Here is a 19,660-nt window from a genome sequence, read left to right as displayed (position 1 = left end):
ACAGTGAAAATGCTAATCTTGAGGCTTTAAAACAAGACTTCAGAAACCAGTGGATGATATCCATCCTTTAAACTGTCTATGAATGACGCCCAAAGACAAAGAAAGTTACACTAAATATTACACTAATGTAATAGTGTGATGTCATGTAACGACAGTATTTTTTAGCTGTTTTCTCTAGAAGCAGATATAAATAATTATGTTAGCCTTGTAGCTTCATTCACTCATTTTCACTGACTATCCTTCGAGCACGAGTAGTTGCCGCTTTTCATGAAACACCAGTACTAGCAATCAACAGGCTCTCTGTAAATGCTCTCTGTTGTGGGCTTCTTCCTCTTCATGCATTTCACAATAAAAGTCATTGACATACACACTTTAACCCAGTGTGAGAAAGAAAACAAATTAATTTTAAACTGAAGCAGTAAGAGGAAGCATGTGCATTTTCCCACGTGTGCAGAACAAATCTGGTTTAAGGTGTGATTGAACAATCGAAGTACCAAAACTAACTTTTGCTATCTAGACTTTCCAGCTGTCCGGTTAAATCATTAGTGATCCGTTTGAGATTTGTTTTTGACCGTGTGACAAATACCAGAGTAGCAAGTTCTTTTTACTGTGCTGGGGTCTCTGCAAACTTCTACAGAATATATGCAACACTTAAGCTGCTAATGTCAGTCCTTGTAAATTTTTTAAGCCAGGCAGATTTTACGCACTAAGTTTCTAGTTGTTTACTTCTTCGCTTTGCTTAAAAATAGGGATTGTTTCATCAAATACCAATTCAGTCCATTGTTAGTCTAAAAGATATTGCTTAAAGCCGCTTCATTGTAAGCACTGCAGCAGTAAGGTTTATTTCTGACAGTCTAAGTGGGCTACACTTGGACCGGATGTCCTCCTGTGATTGGCCTAGATATTGCTTACAAATATTAGGAAAAACCTGGCTGAATGACTGACAAATTAACAAATGAAAATGCATCCATGTGGGACTCACAGAATAGGTTGATGCTTTAAATGACTAGAGCAAATTGTGAAGTCTCTGAGATTTTGAAGCAGTTTGTTGGAGCGCGCTCTCGATTATCCCCGAACTAATATGAGAACGACAAGTTAGGTGTAGTTTCCTCCCCTCTCAGTCAAATCTACACTTTGGGTAACGCTGTCCGTCACTGAATGAGATGCAGTCCCATTTGTTTCACAGAATGGGCACAGCTGTGTTCACTGTAATACAGTTCATTTTGTTGTATTGTATGCAGCGTTGTATTTTGTGGTCGGGGACATTTTTGTCGCTGTTTGTCTTGTTGTTGTTTTTTCCTCTGGCTGCATGCCACATGGGCTTTGGACACAAATGCACACGCACACACACGAGTGAAAGTCTAATTGCGGGAGAAAATTTTTAAGCTGTTATGATTTTAATGCAGCGCATTTTTATGTTGCGCCTTGTCAAACAGCACATCAATTGTGGTGACTGCCCTTTGACTTTTCTTTCTCCATTAGGGTTTCTCACTAATCTTGTTTTAGGATGCAGACAATGAGACATGACTGTGGTAGAGACAAATGCTAGACAGAGAAGTATAAGCTTCAAAAGAACAAAAAAAAAAAAAAGAAAGAAAGAGGTCCATTAACATTTGTCAAATTCCTTCACCCTCCCCCCACCCCCTTCTAGTTATGCACTTGTGTTACATCTTGGCTGACTTCTCCTTAACTGGATATTATTTGATTTGGAGTAGTGCCAGGGCTCAGGAGCATGCGGCCTTAGCTGTGTAAACAGCTGTCACCAGCAGGAGTCATAACTAATAGGTATCTGTGGACAAGGGTCATGTGTAGTTTATATGTTTACCAGCTAATGGCTTCAGAGATGGTACCGCCTTGGTGCGGTAATGAACACTAGTGAAGTGTAATGGACAGCATGGGGCTGCTTAGCATCAGCAATGACGATGAGTGCACACATTTGTATTCAAAGGGTGAAAGCCTTAGTGAAATAGAATAAGAAAAATAAATGATCTCACCTCAACATTTATTTGATATATGTAACAAAGAAGATACTGAATCTTTATTGAGTTGATTTGCTCATAGCTGTAGCAGCAAACGCAGCGGCGTGCAGGTAAAAGGCGGGCACAGCCATTCAATCCATTCATCTGTCTCCATTGCATGTAATGATAGACTTGACAACCCTCCTACCACCCAGAGGGTTTTGGATGCGAGTATCGGCTTCTTAAATCTTATTGAAACATCTAACACATACCTTGGAAGCCTGTGTTCTTTTTTTTGTTTTGTTTTTTTTTGGGTGCAGTAGTCAAATACTGAAGAGCACGTGCAGTATTCGGGCTGAAAGAAAATTCAGCTACAGCAAAATGCCCCCCTCCTTCATGCGTTATGAAAGCATTTATTCCAAGGTTCTCTCAAAAGGCAATATAAGAAAAGAAACATGTCCTCCCGCGGGCTGAGTCCTGGCCTCTCAGAGCCAACACAAGCCGGTTTCTGTTAAGAAATCTGGGCAGTGCCAACCATTCAGGTGCCGGTTTGTGGTGGTGTGAAAACACGAGGCCAGATGTGACCCAGGCACCTGCTACAGGAGCAGGCGGCTCTACGCAAAACTGTACATCGCAGACTTGAGAAGTACCTCAGATGAACTTCTCTTTAAAGATTCTTTGTGTATGTGTGCGCTTTCTGGTAATTAAGTTAAAGAGAACTTAACAAAATAATGGCAGCTTTAGTGAAAGAAATATAAGTCTCAGCCTTCTAATGACCTGTGCTGTGACCATTTCTCTCGTCGAAAAGCTGGCAGCAGGCAGTTAAGTGAGAAAACAAACAAGGTTGCGGTATTTTCCCGTGAAAAAGTCGATATTGGATCCAGTCCAGTTTTTCTTTTTTTGACAGAGAGAGAAAAGTGTGGCTTTGATGTTTAGGAGTTTTAGGTTTTTTTTTCAGTGTCAGGCACCACAACTGAAAGCGAGACCAGGTCTTTGCCATTTGCCCCCTGTGGTGCTCTCCACTTTTGACCCCGGTAAGCACGTCAGATCTCCCTTTTGGCCTCAGTGGGTGAAGTGCGAGTGTGAAGTAGTATCTTGTTAAGCACTTAATAAGGAATAATTTTTCAACAGCTGTTCATGTTCTTTTCGTTTTTTTCTCTTTTTTTTTTTAATGATAAATGACTTGATTCAAACACATTCTGTGAAAATGAAGATTCCATCAGGTGGCAGCTCTTTGCTCCTGCTCCCGTCTCCCAAAATTTGGCTACCCCTAAGAAAATAAATAATGAAACTCTGTGAGGCGAACAGAAAATGTCAAAGCTTTTAGTAACTGGCTGATTTATGCGAGTCCTCACAATTGGCAGTCTTTTCCTGGATCTAACATTCAGTGTGTTTTCTTAACGTCCAAAACCAGTGAAAAGAAACCAGTATGTTTCTTTTCACTGTTCCTTTAAACTTTCATTCTTTTTCATTTAAGATAAAACATACTGTATGTTTTTTTTTTTTTTAAAGTTCCTTAGCAGAATAATTGTATATAAAACATGATTAAGTTACACAATACAGTGGAACCCCGACTTACGAATACCCCATTGAACGAAATAATTCAAGTTACGAAGGCACTGAATGGCAATATTTCTGCCCGTGTTACAGCAAAATGTCCGTGTTACGAAATCCGCTGGCTCTGATTGGCCGAGCCCAGAATGCCCAGAATGCCTTCCGAATGATGTGACAACCCCTTGGCTTTCGTAATTGCGCTTCGCTGTTCCACTTGAACGACATATTGTTATTCTAGTTAGCAATTAGCCTATAGCCTATCGTTCAGCATCACCTCACTCAAAAGGCGCAATGGGTGCTTCGACTTACGAAACTTTTTGACTTACGGAAGACCCTCGGGAACGAATTCATTTCGTAAGTCGGGATTCCACTGTATAGAATTTAATATTAAAACCTATATTTGTATAGAATATTAAGATGACCCCTCCTGCGACCTGCTCTGACACTAAAACAAAGTCACAATTATCCATGAGGAAACAAAACTCCTGTTTTGTTATAATCTGAATATGTGACTTTTGTACTTTATCTTCGTATAACCAGCATTTCTTAAACTGTGCGGTGTATGGGGCACAGTGCGTCATTTATATTAAAGTCATCGTCATCATTATCTGATCAATATTTCATATCCAACTGAAGTTGCATAGAGTGTGTTTAACTTGATAGGAGAACTTTTATTTTACACCTTTGACCTTGAGTAATGGTCACAAAAAAAAACCAAGTTAGCATATCTTGACCATCTTAAGTTGAGGCTAATAAATGTTTTTGAGAGAGAGTAAGTTTGTATAATTTAAAGTAAAGCCAAGTAATCAAATTTTACAATGATGGAATTTGCCCTACCTTCAGCTACTATTCACTAACACTAATTCCACAATTTACTGTAATTGCTAAACATTTAAAAAGCGTGAAAGTAAGCTAATTTTTTCAAGTAAAAATCTGAGCTTTTAATACAGCATTGATGGCAATTTCTTATATTTTTATTTCAGAGTTCCACGTTTAGCAGTTCATTGTGATCCATCCAGCTTTTTCTACTTAAAAAAATAATTTATTTTCCCAGCTTTGTGAGCCAGTGATAGGAAGTAACAAAACCTTAAGTTTACGGTCTGTTTTTGCGTGACACTTCAGCAAAAGATGATTATCTTCCATCTGGAGCTCCAAAAATATGTTTCTGGCAAGTACGAAAAAGTCACGTCCAAGTTTTTTTGTTTTTCAGATGTGTGAGCTAGAAGTGGAGATGAGTTTAGTCAAGGTGATGACACATGGGGAGGGGAGCGTGTGCACGGGTTAGGGCGGGAGAGATGGAGCAGAAGCTACATGGGGTGCAAATATGCCAAATATGCCCGATGACTTTGCTGATCCCTGTGATGTCCTCGGTCGCCTCCTGCACTGGGAAAACCCACAGCCAAGTCCCACCCAGCGGTGTAAGAGTGTGTATTTGTGTGTGGAGGTGCGTGTGTGAGTGAATTACTAGACTACCCACACGGTGAGCTACAGGTGTGAAAATTAGGTGTGAGGTTTATGTGTGATAAATTACCAACATGTGGCCTAATCACAGCCACTCCACCTTTCCCTCCACCCAGCTTTTTCCCCTCAGCCATTTCTTCCTTCTGTTCTGAGAACACATTTTTCCCACAGCTTGAGTGAATTTGAGGGAGTGTAAATACTGAACTATACAAATTCCAAATGGGTTTCTTTCTTTTGGGAATTACTTCTTATTTTGCATGTCTTATACTTCATAAGTAGTTTATGCTCTTTCAGTCAGTGTCAAAAACTGTTAATGTACTGACATTCCTGATATCAGACTGCCTAGATATACACTAGGTTATCAGTTATCAGCTTCTCCTCATTTCTTTATATTTTGTTAGGAAAATGGGGAATGGGTGCCGTGATTCACTGAAATGTAAAACAAAAACAAAGTTTGTACAGTTCTAACAAGCCTGAAAGTCAATGGTATGACCATCTTTATTCTTCAGCACAGCCTGAACTCTCTTAGGCAAGCTTTCTTAGAACTTCTTTAAGCAGTCTTCAGGAATAACTCCCCAGGGATCTTGAAAGACATTCAAAGCTCTTCTTTGGATCTCTCACTGCTTCACTAACGTTTAGGTCTGGGCTCTGGGGAGGCCAGTCAATGACTGATAGTGTACCATTGTATGTTTTACCATCCATGTATGCTTGTGTTGCATTGGCAGTGTGTTTGGGATTTGCTGCCAATCAGACACTTGTCAGATGATTTTTGCATAGTGGATCAAAGTTCGACTGTACTTTTCTGCATGTATAATTCCAACAATTTTGATAAACATCACTGGCTTAACTGCAGCCCAAAACCATGACAGATGGCTGTAGACACTCACTGTTGTACCTCTCTCCCGATGTCCTCCATAGATGTGATTTGATACAATGATTTGATCAAAACACTACATCATCACTACAAAAAACCTGTTTCCACTGATTATCAGTCCAGTTCTTTTCTAATTTGGCAAAAAAAAAAAAAAAAAATCAGATTTTTCCTCTCTGTTTGCCTTCTTTAATAATGGCTTCTTGACAGCCACACTTCCACTGACACCATTTCTGATGAGGCTTCAGTGGACAGTACATGGATCAACTCAAGGGCCCAGTGCATCTCTGCACACCATGCTGAGATATGCCAGATTTTCAGCTATAATCTCTTTGGGAATCAAAAATACTGTTTTATTTCTGGATTTTACTTTAGAAGTGGGACAAAAATTATATGTTTTTGTGACAAGCTGCTAGTAACAAAGTCCTTAAGGACACTATTAAAACTGTCGCCTGGCTAAGTTGTCTGTTATGTATCGACACACTCGCTTGATTTAGGTGCGTTTTTTTTATGCTCGAATAATTTGTCATTGTTAAGTAGCTTCGCAAAAAGCAAAAACCAGATCTGAGAATTATCTGGTACAAGGGCTGAAAATGGACCATCATCTGCAATTAGCTTACTACATACCTTGCCGTGTTTGAATGATGCAGATTTTTTTTTTTTAACTGTATTTTGCAACCACATCCTGGACAATTGATCTAATCCTTTCCAAATGTGCTATGCATCACCTCTGGAGTCTCACGAATAAAAAACCATAAAACAATTTATTATACTCCATGTAGTTTTGCAACTAAAGGTCAATGTGTTGGCACAAATTTACGTAGAGGTCCATAATTCATCCAGGCCAGTCCTTTTAAAAAAAAAGCATAAAAATGTCCACATTCCATCACCTCACTGGTTTAAACAACATGTTTGCTATTGATAAAATCTCCAATATCCAACTGCTTGTTTGTTAATGTGCTCTGAACCTGTCGATTTCACTTGGCACCATCGTTAGTCTGGTGTGAGTTACTGAAAATGGGTTGAAATAACTCTGGTGTTTCACAAGAACATCATCACCTTTTGTTGAAATTTTGAAAAAAGATAGACAAGAAGAAGCAATGGAGCCAGCAAGAAATGCAAACCACATGTTCATCTCATGGTGCCTGTTTAGGGGGTGATAAAGTCCATCTTCGTGACTCATCAATTAACTCCTGCAGTGCCCCAGTGATTAAATATGACAAGATCCTTTTGCACCTGCACTGGCCAGTCCTAGTGTAAATGTATAAAACAAGTATTAACCACCAAGAGAATGAAAAACAGATGATGACCCATCACAGGCAGCAGACAGGTTGACTTTTTATTTTTTTTTGTCCATTTTTACTGAAACAATGGCAAGAAAGAGAACAGATTTCATGTGCATTAAATAGGGAATATTTTGTGCATTTAATAGTGTCAAAGTGCTACAATTAACACTGTTGTTTTTGGTTCATTTTTTTCTAAACCACTTTAAAGCTGTGCTGTAAATCTATAAAATATACCAAAAATAAAATAGGCCCATAAATGCAGCGTTCCTAACAAATGCTTTTTAAAGTGTCACAACTCTTTTAGAATTGACTTTTTTTGTTTTCTTACTCCACTGGAACAAAAGTTTAACATGATTAGAGGTTTGCATTGTTTCACTGCATTGTTTAAATAATGCTGACACGGACTGCAAACAGATATTCTGCTGTTTTCATGGCAAGGCAAAATTGTAAAACATTTATGGGACCGCAACCCACAATGAAGAGGCGATGCCGTTAGTTGACCACCACATCAAGGTCATTCTGTTTTTTCCCCCTCTCATATATGACCAGCTTTTGAGCAGCTTTCCACTGGCTGAAGGGTGTAAGTGTCCATCACTGTGGTTGAAAGTGTGAAAACACTGCGAGAGGCAGGTTAGTGATTCATCTTTTATTACGAATTTCCAAACAGGAATTACAAGGTCTCTTTCACATCAAGGAATCCAGATGTTGTGTCTGACCCGAATAAGGGACTTAAGTCTTAAAGATATTAGGAAGTGAACTAACTTGGGGTCTTCATACAGACTTGAAAGGAGTGCAAGGTTGAGAGTTCGACTGGACAGATGGGCTAAAGGTGCAGAGTGTTTCCAGATAATCTTGGAAGCACTCTCAATGTATCTCTATTTGACCAGCTGCAAAATCAGGAAGGACATTCAAATCACACTTTGAATGAACTTGCAACCTTGTTGCATTAAAAATGTTGCTTTGAAGACTGTGTTCACAGTGACTTTGGTGCATAATAATGGTGATAAAACAGTAGTAGATGGAGTCATAGATTCTTGGCAGCCTTGCTTTTATATACCGGTAGAAATATAACCAGAACAACAGCAGGTGTTGAGCTTCCTTTTGCAAAGGGTTGTGTTGCAGGGGAGTTAAACTCATTGACGCAGACTCACTCAGACTGATTACAGCATGTTTCTGTCTATCTGCATTTATAAATTAGATGTTAGTTATTTGCAACCCTTCACCAAAACCTTCACTTAGAGTCTAAGAGTGGTTGCAATTAGTCTGTGTTGAGCCGCAATGGTTTGTAGACAGGTTGCCTCCCATCAGGCAACTTGTCGTTAAATGATGTTTGAGGATGTTGACTGCTCAATCTCTGGGTGACCTGTTGTTCATACTCTCATTTGGTTGCAAACAGCAGAAAAAAATCAACCACCAAGTTTTCCTAGTCACAAAGAGGTTGTTGTCCTGTTTTTACTCTGACGTGACAGAGACATAGAGACATAGAGCTAGGCCACATTGAATTTTAAAGCTGCAAAACAACCAACATTCCCTTGAAAGCTCACTAGGCTATTTAATGTGTTTTATCTTGTGTAATCATGTTGAATCTATGCGTGTACAGCAAATAAATTGTCTTTTTATGGGAAGTTTGAAACTTATGTATGTCTTGGCTGAGCGCAGTAAATAGGGAAACCACCAGAGACTCTAACATGTTAGTTCTCATGTACACATTAACCCTACCAGTATCAATCTTGTTATTTAACTCTCAGAAAAAACACAAACAGAAAAAAAAAACTCCAAAAAATTGTTAAAATGTCAAACTATTCCTTCCATTCATTTGCATCCGTGGTTATCCAGTGAGTCAAATCTATTTTTCTCACCTGCATGGCACTGTGGCCCGACCTGTTGAGTCACACCAAATTAAATTAGTTTGACTTTTTGTTTTATTACGCACTAAAAAGTGTTGCCTTCATGTTGCCATTTTTCCACTTGCCTGTTTGAACCATAGCTGCCTGTTTTACCCATTCGCCATTACATTAACAACCACGCTTTTAAGTGAGGGTTCAAATCCCCGAGCTGCCTGCGTCGCACGGTGGATCTGTGTCACAAGAACACTTTGGCTGGGGCTAATATGTCTGACAGCAAAATGTGTTTGCTCAGTCTCATGCTGCAAAATCATTATAAGCAGCAGGACTGTCCCAAATTATAAACATGTGCTTACAGTATGATCTGTTAAAGTAAACCGGGGGGAAAAAGGCATAGATCCTAAAACCTGACTGTTTCCAGCTGGAACAGAGTCAGAGGCAAGTCCAATATATTTTCTGCTAAATTGGAACAGAAATGCGCCTTCAGCACACAGGCCCAAAGTACCCCCCTCTTTTACCCCTTCTGCTTTTACTCCGCAATTTTTTAGCTAAGTGCGACTTCCAAATTCATGACAAAGTCACGGGCCCGAAAAGCAGGTCGTTTGATGTCATTTTCCATGCTCGAACAATGTTGAGATGTTACAACCGCTTGTGAGGGTTGACACTGCTACAGCTATGGAGCGTAATCCTCGATAGTTTGGTGGTTTGAAGAGATCCAGAAAGTGGCTGCTTTGCTCCTTCTGGTACGATTCGCCGCCAGTCAGCTGGAGGCTGCTGCGCTGTCCTGTATATGCCCTTTCCTTGTCCCATGCTTTCTCTTTTTTCCCCTTAAGTGGAACAGCAGTAAGCTTATACCAGCATTTAAGGGGAACAAGTGAGGTAGACAATAAACAATAATAGTCCCAGTGCCACGAGGAAAGCGTATAATTCTGTTGGTGAATGTGGCGCTTTCCACATGAGAGTGCAAGTCTTTGTGACCTGCTGCTACTCCAAAAGCTGAGGTTTTCCATCACTGCCTCTTGACCATGTGACATTTATGGATAATATAGATGAAGCGGCTGATATATTTTTGCCGTGTTACTGGATGATGTCAAGATTCCCCGTATGTATATATGTGTCCTGCACTGTAAAGTGCCTTTTCCAAATAATGGACAGTGTGCTGGATAGCTGCATTCACAGTCTGCATTATTAGATTTACATACCAGGGGCCCTTGGAGAAATGAAGCAGAACTATGAGAATAGAAAGAGTTGTGTTTTAATATAAGCACCAGTCTTCAGTTTTGCTGAGTTCGGAATTCACCACCGTGTTATGATACCGATACAAGTCTGCAGCATTTCTGCATCACCTCAGCAGTTAACCGGGACACGCTTTTTGCTAGCCCACTCTAGTTTTTTATTTAGTGCTTGGTTAAAATGACAGGTGTCAAGGTAAACTATGGTCTGTTACTTTTTGCTGAGTGAATGACACTGTGACTTGAACTGAGGAGCCGAGGCATGAAACAGAATCATGTTACTGCTTTGTTCTAAATGTTGTTGGCCACAGACAACAAAAAAAATCCTTGCATCTGAAAATGACATCCCAAAAAACATAAATACAAGGATCCTATGAAAATTAAAGGAAATGAAAATAAAATGTATATCTTTAAGGGCCTGAAAATGGTTACAGAGAATCAGTCTTCATCAGTAATGACCTAAGATTTGTTAACAAAGTCAATCTAAAAAAAAGACCTACATCACTGAAGCCTACTAAAACATGTCTTTTGTTCTTTTTGTGAAGTTCACCGCTCTTGAAGAAACACAAAAATTATATGCAGTTTGCCTTGTTAGGGGTTTGGAGTGCAGAAAGTTGGAATCTTTCAATATGAATGTATTCATGGGTAACAGTAGGTAGGTGAGTGCAAGGCAGGAAGTTAGCTGACCGTGGGTGGAACCTCATGGCGTATGCTGATGGTTTTGGCAGCCATGAGCATAATCTGTCACGCTGGCTTTGGACTCATAAAAATCTACCTGCAATGGAGTTTGTGTTTTTTTTTTTTTCAACTTGATCTTAAAGCAGCCCTAATTACTCTTGAGCTGCATGCAGTTAAATTTCCCAGGCTGCAAAACGAAAGCTGCCGCGCTCCAAACACGCTGTCATTCTTATGCTGTGACTCTAACTGTTGTTCGACAAACTTAAGATGAACAGCATACATACTTAATAGCAGGTTTATAAAACATGTTCTCTTGCAGCCTTGACCACTTGATTAGCATAGCTATGACTCTTGACTGGGTACTTTCCCAGTCGAATATGTGAGTGGCATCCTATAGTAGATGCATAACTGATGGATGAAGTCAAGAGTCAGTTGCGCTAGTTAGCTGTTACTGCTTCTACTCCTATGTATTTACTTTTATGGCCAAACTTCCTGTATGGGATCTTAATGAAGGGTAATCTTGATCTTGTGGATTCTTCTACTTTGACATGAGATTTAAAAGATAGATTTGGCAGATTTTAGAGCAAATTGACAGCGCTAATGCTAGCCAAACATGTAAACTTGCGTTACAAGATCTGTCATCTCCACTGTAATTGTAACCAACCATTCAATACATTTTCACAGCACTGTATTTTTGTGTTGGGGCATCAAGTTGGTCATTCCTCATTTGGAGAAGGTTGATGTCTAAGTAATGCAATTCAAGGGGATTCCAGAATAACACCCTGCCTTTGTCACTCTCAGAAACCTTTAAGCTAACTGCCTGCTATTGATCTAAAATAAAACAGGTGTTGGAACTGCATGGCATATTTCACTGTAACATGATCAATTTTAATTTTGGTGATTATTATATTTTTATAACATGAGAGTATTTCCAAACTGGCTGCCATCTCACTCTAGAGAAGACAGCCCACAAGATGCCAGGTGCAGTTGGGTTTTTGGATAGTTAGTTGGACAGAAGCATGAAGCATGAAGAAAAAGAAAATCCTCTGTAAATTAGCTGAAAGGACACTGCTTAGTGGCACACTGGAAAGTACACTTTCTGACAAAGGTTAAATAAGGTTTGGGCCAGTCTTGCGCTCATATTGTAAGCTACATATGTAGCTATAATTAGCAGGTCTTTAACTTAATTTAGTATAAATATTGGGGCATAGGGAAACAGCATAATCATAATCTAGCCATATCAATAATCTGTCCAGAAACTTATAAATTAACTTGCCATGTACTGTGTTTAAACTTTGGACAGTTTTTGTAATGAGGAAAGTTAGATCTTGCTAAGCTAACTGGCTTCTGCTTTAAACTTGCACACAGACGTAATCTTCTCCAAACTGCCAGCATTTTCTTTTAAAAATGTACCCATTATGTAAATTCTCTTTATAAATGCAAATGATTTCAAGGTATTTTCCTCCCTCGGGACTTACCAGGGTTTAGCTGTCACAGTACATTTGTGAAGGCTGAGGTAGACGATATGTGAGGGGTCCTTCATGTGGTTCCTGTATGAGAACAGCAACTTTGCACAGCGCTCTGCCTTGTAGACATGACACATTGAGGCACTTATTAAGTTTTTGTATTAAAATGTCCTTGTGGAGGCTTTTTCAGCGATGTTCGTATGGATTTGGGCTTTTGTAAATAGAGTACTTGAAGCCCAGGGGGATCTTTACTCAGCTGTCAGAAGTGGGAACTGCGGATTTGTTTTGTTTCACGTAATAAGCACTTTGTGGTTGAAATCGTAAACGACATCACTTTATCATGTGAAAGGAGTGGTGCTTTTAATGATGTGCAGTCCTCTCCCGAAGTCTCAAAATACATACCGTATACGTTAAACCTGGTATCCATAATGAGATGTTGACCACTCGGTCCATTTGTTCTACATCTGTGGGTCAGTTTAATTTCAAAGTGACTGACAGAAGAAGAGCATGGGCGTGAAGAACAGAAGAAGAACATGGAACATGTGTCTGAACACACTTAGCATTAAGATAGACTGGGTTTAAGTAGACCTGGTGTCTGAAAATAGGAAAGACATAATATGCCAAAAGAAAAAGGGACCACATTTACAATTTGGAACATATTCTCTAGCAAACTAACTATACGGTCCTCCCAAATTAAATTAAACTGCTGTAATATATGGAGATGTCTGTTAATTTACTTTTCAGTATCTTTTCTTCTGCTCTAAGTACATTTGGATGTTTTTCTTAAGAATGGCTGAAACCTGCTGGCAGTCGGCAGATTGATGTAAAGTGCACTAGACATTATGCCGGTAGTGTGGGACGTGAGTTGGACAGCGTAGCTCCAGACACTGTGAATTGTGGCCTCTTTCCTGACATACCTGTGGCCTAAACCTCCAAACCTTTCCACAAACGCACACACACAAGCTAATCTCCCCAAGATCTGGACCAAAAGAGTTTCTCTCCACTGCCTTCAGCCTTTCCTTCCCTACTTTCCCCATAGTCATATGGTAATTCCAGGACACGGGAAATGCTTCATTCAAACAACGTATACTGCGCTGTCCTCACTTGCCGACACCGTGAGATTAGCAGCAAGCAGAAACAACGGAGAGCAAAGAATGAGCGGGAACTTTGAGCCAGGCTCATCAAAAGGCCTTTCAATAACTATAATTTCTCTGTTGATTGACCTGCCAATGGTCTGGGATGACCACAGGCCCGGATAGTGTTTTTCTTTCATTCTTGTTAGGATAGTTTTGTTAGCATAGTGTTAAGAGGTTTGAGCCCGCTTGAAACGCGCTGCAGAAATAAACTTTTTCCAGCCTGACAGGTTTACCTTTGCCAAGTTGGCTTTCCTTTTCTGTCAGTGCTATGCTCAGATTTAGCAAGGGCAGACGGGAGTACATGTGACTGGTTTAATGCGAATGTCAGTTTGCTGTAAATGCACCCAGATTGTGTATTCTACAGGAATATATGGTTGAGTATTGAGGTTGGGTCTAATGATGCAGTTTAGTCTTACAGAATGGAAGGATTGACAGAATGAAATATGAGATATATTCGGGGGAGTGATTCTCGTGATAGCGATAGCGTTACCTGACGGGAAATAGAAGTCGGCTTTAAGTTCCTGCACGTTATTATAGCACTTTCTGTAAGGTAAGGAAAGCACTTGACATTTGTCCAGTTGTACTAGATGCTAGGTAAGGCGCACCTGTATCCGCCAGATGACTTTGAGGATGCCATCTTGGAGCTGCATTGGCACAACTAAAACGTTGGATTGACAGTTGAATATAAGACACGATTTTCCATCTGAGAATTGGAAGAGCCAACGCTAGTATTAATTTGGGGTTTTCATTCATGTCTTACTGAGCAAGTGCTGACTGGAGATGAACCATCCCCAGTCTGTGTGATGAATGGAGTTGGAGCGCACATCACGGCGCTGCTGTGATCGATGGAGTGTCGCTGTAAACCTCATCCCTAAAGACCATCAGAGACACATTCTGATTAGCACTTAATCTTACTTCCATCCACTCTGGCTTCAGGAATACGAGCACAGTTTGGCAGAGCCAGCATACCTCTCTAAAGACTGTCTCCCAGCGCTCCAACAAAACAAATGAAAAAAAGATGAAAAACATGCGCTGACTTATTTTTTACATGATTACAAACTGATGCTTGCAATGGGCCCACTTAGCTCTCACTTTTTCTGGTTGAATCCCTTCAGAGAAATCTAATATGTGGATCTATGGCCAGTAATGCAGGCATGCTCTGCTCTGTCTCTCAGGCTGTCCAGCTTGCTACACAGTGTTTTATTAAGCGTTGTGGTAGGTCGCACAGTATAAGCACCGCTGTTACCCAGTCCCTGCCTGTGATATTCAAGACTTGGCTTGAAGAACATCTGAAGTGTCTCTCGTTTGGAATGGCCCGAGGATATTTTCCTGTAAACGGGATGCTAAGGAGTTTAGATTGAAAGCCACTTATTGTAGAAAGGACTGTCTTTTTACTGGCTCCTTTGTCTTCCACAGGCAACTCGAGCTGAGGCTAGAGCTGCTGCGGTTCTGGGGGCTTTCATCGGCTGTCTCAACACAATCGTTTAGGAGGCCAGCTCTGACCAGAATTAATGCAATATTCACATTCATAACCAATCAGCATTCGAACGCTGAGAGGCGAACTAGAGTTTGCATGAATGACAAATTGTTGAATTGGACATATTTACTATGAATTGAAGGATATCCTGCTGATATATCTATTATGGTTGTTTGGGTTTTTACTCTTGTACTTAGGTATTATTCTAACGGTCAGCCCTCCCACAGTTGAGTGTGTTGCCTCTTGTTCACCTCGTCCCTGTCACAGGGTGAACTTACGGTCATCCGCAGATGAGTAATGATACAAGGATCTGAAGGAATCCTGCTTCTTTGTTGCTGGTTCAGAATAAACAGCCATCTGAACCACCGTGGAAGTTACATCTTCCAGCGGTAGTCGAGCTAACAGAAGCACTGACCTCACACACACACACATGCACTGAAAATAAAAATTATTTTTTGTGTCTGATGATCATTGATTGATGATGGTAAATTCACTGTTCAATAAAGGATCGATCACAAATGCTGATTTCAGAAAGTTTTTAGGAAATATAAATCTGTGTGTTTTGTGTGAACAAAATCTTTGATCGAAAAAAAGTGACAGATTCTTCCGGATTCTAATCAACTCTTGCTCCTATGTCACCCTCTTTCTTCCCCCCACCCCCCCGTTTGTCCTTCCTGCAGCTAGCTATGGTGCGTACCCCATCTGTAAAGGCTGCTCGGTGTGCTCCAGGGATAACGGCTGTGTGAACTGCCAGCCCAAACTGTTCCTGTTTCTGCGGAGGGAGAGGATGAGGCAGTATGGGGAGTGTCTTCACGACTGTCCGGCCGGATACTACGGCATGCGCAGCCCCGAACTCAACATGTGCTCCAGTAAGATCCTATCGAGTTTAACCTACCCAGCATCCCTCATACACTCCACCTTCACTCCCCAAAATCTCCTTCCACCCTTGGCTCCCTAGCCAGACATACAATACCACCTCCCATTTTCCCACAGCGAATGATTTATTGCGACTTACTCAGAGGAGACGCACATGCCTGACAATTTGAATGGCTCATCCGTTCACACAGGTGGATGTAACTGGTGAAGCCTTGTCTTAGCAGCCTCTGTCACGCGAGGTTGTCTGAAGGCATGAAATCGAACCACAAATGCAACCAAAATGCAAATGCAATTAGGCCAAAACTAGCTTTAGGGCCACATTAAACAGCAGTACGGTAAAGCAGTCCTTTTCGAGATACTATGCAATATGGAGAAAGATGTTTATATGTTAGAATAAGGGAAGGAAACTTACTTGTTTTAACGACTGATTGCCGGAGCTTGTGGATTGAGGTTTTCATTAGACAGTGTAATTTCTTGGAAGTCAAAGAAATTTTTTTTGCCTGTGAACAGAAAGCAGGCCACCCACCAATATATTGTGCATTGACTGGAGAGTTTGATTAAGAAAAGTAAAGCAATAAAAGTGGCACTACACCTTAGACTAATATTGTATTTAGTATTTAGAGAAAGGCAATATAATTCAGAACTTGACTTACTTTTATTTACTGTTTGAGTAATGAAACCATATTAAATATCCCCTCATCATTAGGCATATTAGTGTTTTGGACCACACCTTTGGTCTTACATACTCTAGATTATACTATTAACAATAGCTCGTCAATCAAATATGTCCTTCTCCTCTTCATGTTTCACTTTCGTAACTTAACCTTTACGAACGTGAAATATGGCCGGAGAGAAATAGAGAGGACCTTTATAGGTGTTGGCTGAGTGTTTCATATAAAAACAGTGGAACTTAAATCCTAGGCCAAACTTCTGACAGGCGTACTGAAATTAAGTCCCAGATGAGGATGTCCGTACCTTTGCCTCTGACATGCAGCAACCGTAGCCCATCTAGATGCAAATATATAGATTGGCTCATTTTGATATTAAAATAAAAGCATATTACAGCCAAACTACCAATTTCTTTTTTCTTCAAGCCATAAACGGCCTCTATTGAAAGTGAAACTTCAGTGTCCAGAAATCTGGCAGTGGAACATCAGCGCATGTTCATTTTTACCTGGTCAGGTTGTGATTCTTCATCAGTCTTTGAGGCTCTGTTCAGAAATTAGTACTATAAAAGGTTCAAAATATAAATTCATGAATGAATTTAAAATAACGTTTTTCTTAATTACTAACAGTGTTTTGTGGGTCAGCCTGTTCCCATTCTTACCAAACATAAAGCTAAACCTTTACTAACTAAATAAAATTAAAAATATTGAGGAAATACATTGAGATTGAGATTATTCGAAATGGGCGGTTTTTCCTTTTTGTAGGATGTTTTTTTGGATTTAGGATAACAAGATCACAAAAGGTTTGCAGAAATATCCTGTAGTGCAGTTTGAAACTTTGAACGTCTCTTTTAGCAGACTGCTGGTATCAATTGGATACCCACAAACAAAACCCTTGCTCTTTGCATGCTCATAGTTCATCAGTTTTCCCACATTAGAGGCAAAATCCTAAAGGCTCCAAAGTCACTTTATCCCATTTTCATTACTCAGAGAAAGCTAGAAGTGAAAGACATCTTGTTTTTTGGTCGAAGAGAAAAAAAAAGTCTTTTAAAACGTTACTTTTTAACCCTGCTTTCCTGACTGCACCGCCCCACACAGGCTGAATTTTGACTTTAACGGATCCTGATGTGTGGGAAGTTAATCTGGATCACTGGCCATGCAAACTGCTCATAGAACAACATCTTGTATTGTCATGTAGCATCAGACTTTAATGCGAGAACTACTTTGATGTGATCGCTGCTTCAGCTGTGGCTCTCTAATCCGGTTTCCTATTCGAGTCTCACTCTCAACTGCGCTCTGTGTGTCATTTCCACTAAACAGCTGGCATCCGATCATTTTATTGCGGACATTTTATCGACTTGGAAGGTAATATTTGTGAGCTAATGCAGGCAACTGGAACTCAGACACAGTGGACATGAAGGGCGATGATGAGGGGTTCTCTGTGCCCTATTTCTTTGGTGTTTTTTAAGCACTGCCTCTGAAATCACTTAGAGGACAGCTGTTTATTATTAAATCCGAGTTTGTCTGTGTGATCTTATCACATTCAAGAATTTTTTTGAGGGCTGTTCTGAAATTCTTCTACTAAGCAAGAGGTCGATAGGATTGGGGACTCTCTCTGAAATCTAATGTTCACTTTTTCTAAAGGAAAACCGTAAACTGACATTGTTATGCAATATGTAGTTTCACTGGTATGGAATCTAAGACAAATACAAAAATCGTATGTATACTGTTATGTTGAACAAGTCATGGTTCAGACTGTAAATTTAGATGTCAGATGTACTTTCTCTGCTGTTCAGGGTCAAGCTCCTGGTCATAAATATAGAGATCCTTGACTACAACTGTTAGTTAAAGATCCTCCAAATGCACTATTATGGTTGATCTCTATTAGGGTCAGCTGGCTCATCTGGAAAGCAGGTTTCTTGTGGCTTTCTGGTCTTCTAACAGGTCGTCATTCACGCGTTTCATTCTTTAGAGGATCACATTCTCACCCAGCTTCTGTGCACTGCAGACAGTCTGGTCCACCTGACTAGCATGTCTTGGGAAAGTGCTCGCCAAAAACTGTGATAATGCGGTTCTACTAAAATTGAAGCCAACAGCAATACTTTAACCCTTTACAGCCGATCGGAGCGGGCACGCTCTGTTTTGCGTAACTATTTTTAAATCCCGGTAGCTCTGCAACCAAGTAAGCTAGCGCAATAATTTTTTTTGCATATGAAATGGGAGGAGTTGTACTTACATCTTATGCCATCAGCTTGTCCTAGGTCACAGTTTCCTTCCACATATAGCTTTGCAAAAACTGCATAAAAATCACTTGCAGCAACAAAAACATGATATTCCAGAAACACGCTTCGCCGATCCATCAGCTGTTTGTAACACTTCCTACGTCCATCAGCGCGAACTATCACATGACCGCATGACCTGCCCGAAACCGGAAGTGACGTCTTTTTGCGGAAATGTAGTTTTTTTACGATCGGGGCCTTATGAGCTTGTGTTTTACTTGTTATGTGTTTTAAAAAGTTATGTTTGACTTTATGACTTTCTGTGTCGTTTCTGGGATGCTTAAGACTCATATTGCACTGCTGGAAATAGTTTATTTTGATGCATATGCTGTTATTTTGCAAATTTGCACTATAATATTTATTTTCGTTTTTCCTGCAGTGTATAAAAATTGGTGTATTTCAAAAATAAAACTATGAAGACACTCAAAATAAATTTCCTGTGGTGGGAAACTAGTTTGTGTAACTTTTTTGTATTTACAGTTTTGAGGGATAAGCCTCTTAAATTTCTCTAACTAGAAATATATGTTAAAAAAACAAAAACGATTTTCAATTTTTTTGTAGTTTATTGCACTTTTTTGCAATTTATGTAATTACTATGCACCTAATGCAGACATATTATTAAAGTTTGGGCTATAATGGTTGTATTGATGTATAGCAACTTGAAATGCTCCCAAAAATGGCTCCACAGCATGTAAAAATATAATATAAGCTCTGGCGAACTTGGTTCTATGGTAGGTCTTAAAGGGTTAACGTATGATCATTTAAATCTTTGCTCTTTGCAAATCCGCAAAGAACTCAACGTTGACTGCTGCTCCTTGTTACTAAAATGTTTCCTTGAATTTCCTCTGAATACCTTGAGAAACTGTGCCGTATGATG

General features: G+C 39.9%; 1 protein-coding gene and 1 long non-coding RNA gene across 3 annotated transcripts in view; one reads left to right on the top strand and one right to left on the bottom strand.

Annotated features, from left to right (window-relative positions):
- The window catches only part of LOC309716643, a 42,588-nt gene extending 23,120 nt beyond the window's left edge, over nt 1-19,468 (bottom strand). The window contains exon 1 of the long non-coding RNA XR_014279486.1: nt 18,741-19,468. This is a non-coding gene — a long non-coding RNA (uncharacterized lncRNA). The remainder of the gene's footprint in view (nt 1-18,740) is intronic.
- rspo2 (R-spondin 2) overlaps nt 1-19,660 on the top strand; it is a 60,462-nt gene that overhangs the window by 10,836 nt on the left and 29,966 nt on the right. For both annotated transcript variants that reach the window (XM_082550572.1, XM_082550571.1), the window contains exon 3: nt 15,644-15,832. In XM_082550572.1, coding sequence (XP_082406698.1) covers nt 15,644-15,832 — 189 coding nt within the window. The remainder of the gene's footprint in view (nt 1-15,643; nt 15,833-19,660) is intronic.

This window comes from Aulonocara stuartgranti, assembly GCF_965226115.1.
Source record: "Aulonocara stuartgranti genome assembly, chromosome: 11".
Taxonomy (NCBI): Eukaryota; Metazoa; Chordata; class Actinopteri; order Cichliformes; family Cichlidae; genus Aulonocara; species Aulonocara stuartgranti.
Note: the sequence above shows the minus strand (reverse complement) of the source record. Positions and strands in the feature narration are given on the sequence as shown.